Source organism: Hibiscus syriacus, unplaced genomic scaffold (genome assembly GCF_006381635.1).
Source record: "Hibiscus syriacus cultivar Baekdansim isolate YM2019G1 unplaced genomic scaffold, ASM638163v2 tig00010871_pilon, whole genome shotgun sequence".
Classification (NCBI taxonomy): domain Eukaryota; kingdom Viridiplantae; phylum Streptophyta; class Magnoliopsida; order Malvales; family Malvaceae; genus Hibiscus; species Hibiscus syriacus.
In genome coordinates, this window is record NW_024062235.1 from 55,777 (window position 1) to 58,689 (window position 2,913).

A 2,913-nucleotide genomic window follows, 5' to 3' on the forward strand; every position below is an offset into this window, starting at 1 on the left:
ACTTTGAAGTCATAGATTTAGCAATGTCCAGTCTTGATCGGATACCGTTATGAATGCCGGTCCGTCAGCCCAACCATTGTGAAATTGCTTCAAGCCACGCCTGCATACATCCAAAACGAAACATTCTAATTTCTGAATGCGTTTGCTTTACCAAAACGAAACATTTTAATGGATATCTCGACCCCTTCTAAATTTACTTCCAAGATTTATAAAGCGTAACATAACAGAAAGCGACATTGTATGCTTATAGATTTAATTTGTGTAATATTACATATCAGGGACGCATCAGTCTCTCCAAAAGAATTTTGCTTTTGCTTGGCCGCTGGTTTTGCCTACAGGAGGTTAAGGATGGCGATGTTGGGTAGATAGAAAGCGACATTGTATAATTCAATTGCTTTTAATTTTGTAAAATAAAGCATATTAATCGGGTTGTTGGCTTGTTGCAGGACAACATATTTGTAATGGATTTTGATCTTTGATTGAAACATAAAATAGTTATTAGCATATAATGAAAATATTTCAATGGATATTGTCAACCTTCTCTTATCTATACACAGATGTCGAAAAGATCAGCCATTGCGTCCAAATGCAGCCGATACAAGAAGGAACATATTTATAGATTCCCCTAAACAGAATAAGACTGAAGTTGCCATCTTCCAGCTGCATATTCTAGTTGTCCCTGATAAAAAGAGAATCCAATCCAAAAATAAATACAAGCGATGAACATTTAATTTAAGACCAAATTTCGTGTAATCGAGCACATTGTCAACCTAAAATGTGTTATAATGTCGGATAAGATAAAAGGTCGACAAGAAAGTTCTTGTGCTTCAGAATTGAAAACTGAAGATCTCCGAGTCATACCCTATGAATTAAGAAGCAGCAGTCGGAAACATCAGCACTCAAAATTGGCGCCTTGGCCTAGACTCTGCCACAGTGACTCGAATTGATCTGCCATCCAAATCCTGCACCAGACAAAATCATGTATAGAACATTCATTAGGTGCACACGGCCCAACATAGAATGGAAGAAGCATTAAAGATATTGACCATATAAATTAGCCAAATGACCAAATATAAATTATATAATTACTAATTCTCAATTTGCTATAAACATTCACACATGAAAGATTAAGGCACTAATAAACTTACAGAACCATTCAAGGATCTGACGGCCCTGTCAACCTCTTCAGCAGAATTGTAAGTTACAAAGCCAAAACCCCTTGATCTACCACTTTCCCTGTCATAAACGACTTTTGCTTCCACAACGCTGCCTTGCTCACTGAACAAGTTCTCGAGTGTCATGTCATCAACACCCCATGAAAGGTTACCAACATAGACACGATTTGAAGCTCCCATAGGAGGACCACCTCTTGCTCCTCTAGGCGAGTAGTCTTCCCTGCCTCTTGCTCCTCTGGGAGAGTAGTCTTCCCTGCCTCTTCCTCCTCTGGGAGAGTAATCTTCCCTGCCTCTTCCTCCTCTAGAAGAAAAGTCTTCCCTACGAGGAGGAGGAGGTCCTGAGTTTACCCTCAATGCCCTCCCTTCCAGTTCCTGTAACCAGTAAGTCAACCAGAAGAATATTTTATGATAATCCGAACAGAAGCTTATCATAAAACCTATAAACTTATCATGAGTTTATTACTTTGATGGGGATATTAGCTATTAACAATGCTGTCAAAACTCAAGCAAACTTGTCAATGCAAATACCCCTTTCCCCCACAATACTGCAAAAGAGAATATGGAAGAAAGTAAAAAGCATTTACTTCAGATGTCGATCGGATTCATATGCGAAAGTAGGTTTTAAAACCAAAACAACAAGACATCAGCCCTCAAATTTTCTAATAATGACAAATGAGAATCTGTTCATGATATGTTCTCAAAACTAAAAAAAAAATGGAAAGTCACATTGTTTCCAATAGAATTGTAAACAAAGCAAATCCAAACAAGAAATGTGAAAAAAACAATCATAGCATATACGAACACGACCCCAGAAAATCACTTACATAGCCATTGAACTGTTGTTCAGCAGCTTCAACTTCCTCAATTGTGGACATGGTCACAAAAGCAAATCCCCTACTTCTCCCAGTTACCTTGTCGTAAATCACCTGCCGAAAGCAAAATTTTCATCACATCAAAGTCAGCGTTTGTGATTCTAAATTCACAAATGACTGAAGTGAAAGACAAAAGTTCCACCGTCTATGTTGCATCTATTAAAATCCGTGCTCAATTAAATCATCAAATGACAACTTACACATTGATCCTTCAATTAGCTAAATTCCTTTTGAGCTTTCAACATTCAAACGCATCGAGAAGCACAAAATTGGCAAATGGCAAATTACTAAGTAAAATTAGAAAGGAAAATTAAGTACCTCAGCCACCTCAACATTTCCAGCGCTACCGAATAATCCAGCAAGCTGAGCACTATCCACACTGAAAGGAAGATTTCCCACAAAAAGTTTCAAGTCAGGAGAGAAAACAGGAGCCTCTTCTCCATCCTCATCACTACCAAATAAATCACCTTCATGACCATAGTCAGATGAAACGGAAACGTTCCTGATGAACTTAGAAGGGAAAGAAGAGTTTTTGGCCAAAAGCTCAAAACTTTGAGGAGCATAACAAAAGAGAGGCTTTGCGTGGGTCTTGTGAGAAAGGGAGAAGAGGGAAAGTGAAATGGGTGTTGAGTTTGATAAAGATAAGACCTTGGGTTTAAGAGATGGGAGTATAAGAGATGAAGCAGATGTTGCAGACATGGCTTCTTCGCTTCTTTTTCAGCCGTTGTTTTCCGCTACAGCTAAAAAGATAAGGTTTTTGAAGTGGAACTGAGGGTTTAAGCAGCAGAAGTTTGGTTAGGTTAAATATTTATAGAAGGGGAAATGGAATAAAGAAGGGCAACAGATCAAGTTGCCTACTTGGTTGC

The 2,913-nt window shown here is 38.4% G+C and overlaps 1 protein-coding gene across 1 annotated transcript; it reads right to left on the reverse strand.

Moving 5' to 3' along the window:
• Nucleotides 1-498: 498 nt before the first annotated feature.
• LOC120204406 (RNA-binding protein CP29B, chloroplastic-like) lies at nucleotides 499-2,759 on the reverse strand. Its single transcript, XM_039204503.1, has 5 exons — nucleotides 2,366-2,759; nucleotides 2,000-2,101; nucleotides 1,149-1,547; nucleotides 862-962; nucleotides 499-679 (listed from the first exon to the last, which is right to left on the reverse strand). Exons 1-4 carry the CDS (start codon nucleotides 2,744-2,746, stop codon nucleotides 900-902), a joined length of 945 nt encoding a protein of 314 aa, XP_039060434.1. The 5' UTR covers nucleotides 2,747-2,759; the 3' UTR covers nucleotides 499-679; nucleotides 862-899.
• Nucleotides 2,760-2,913: the final 154 nt, after the last annotated feature.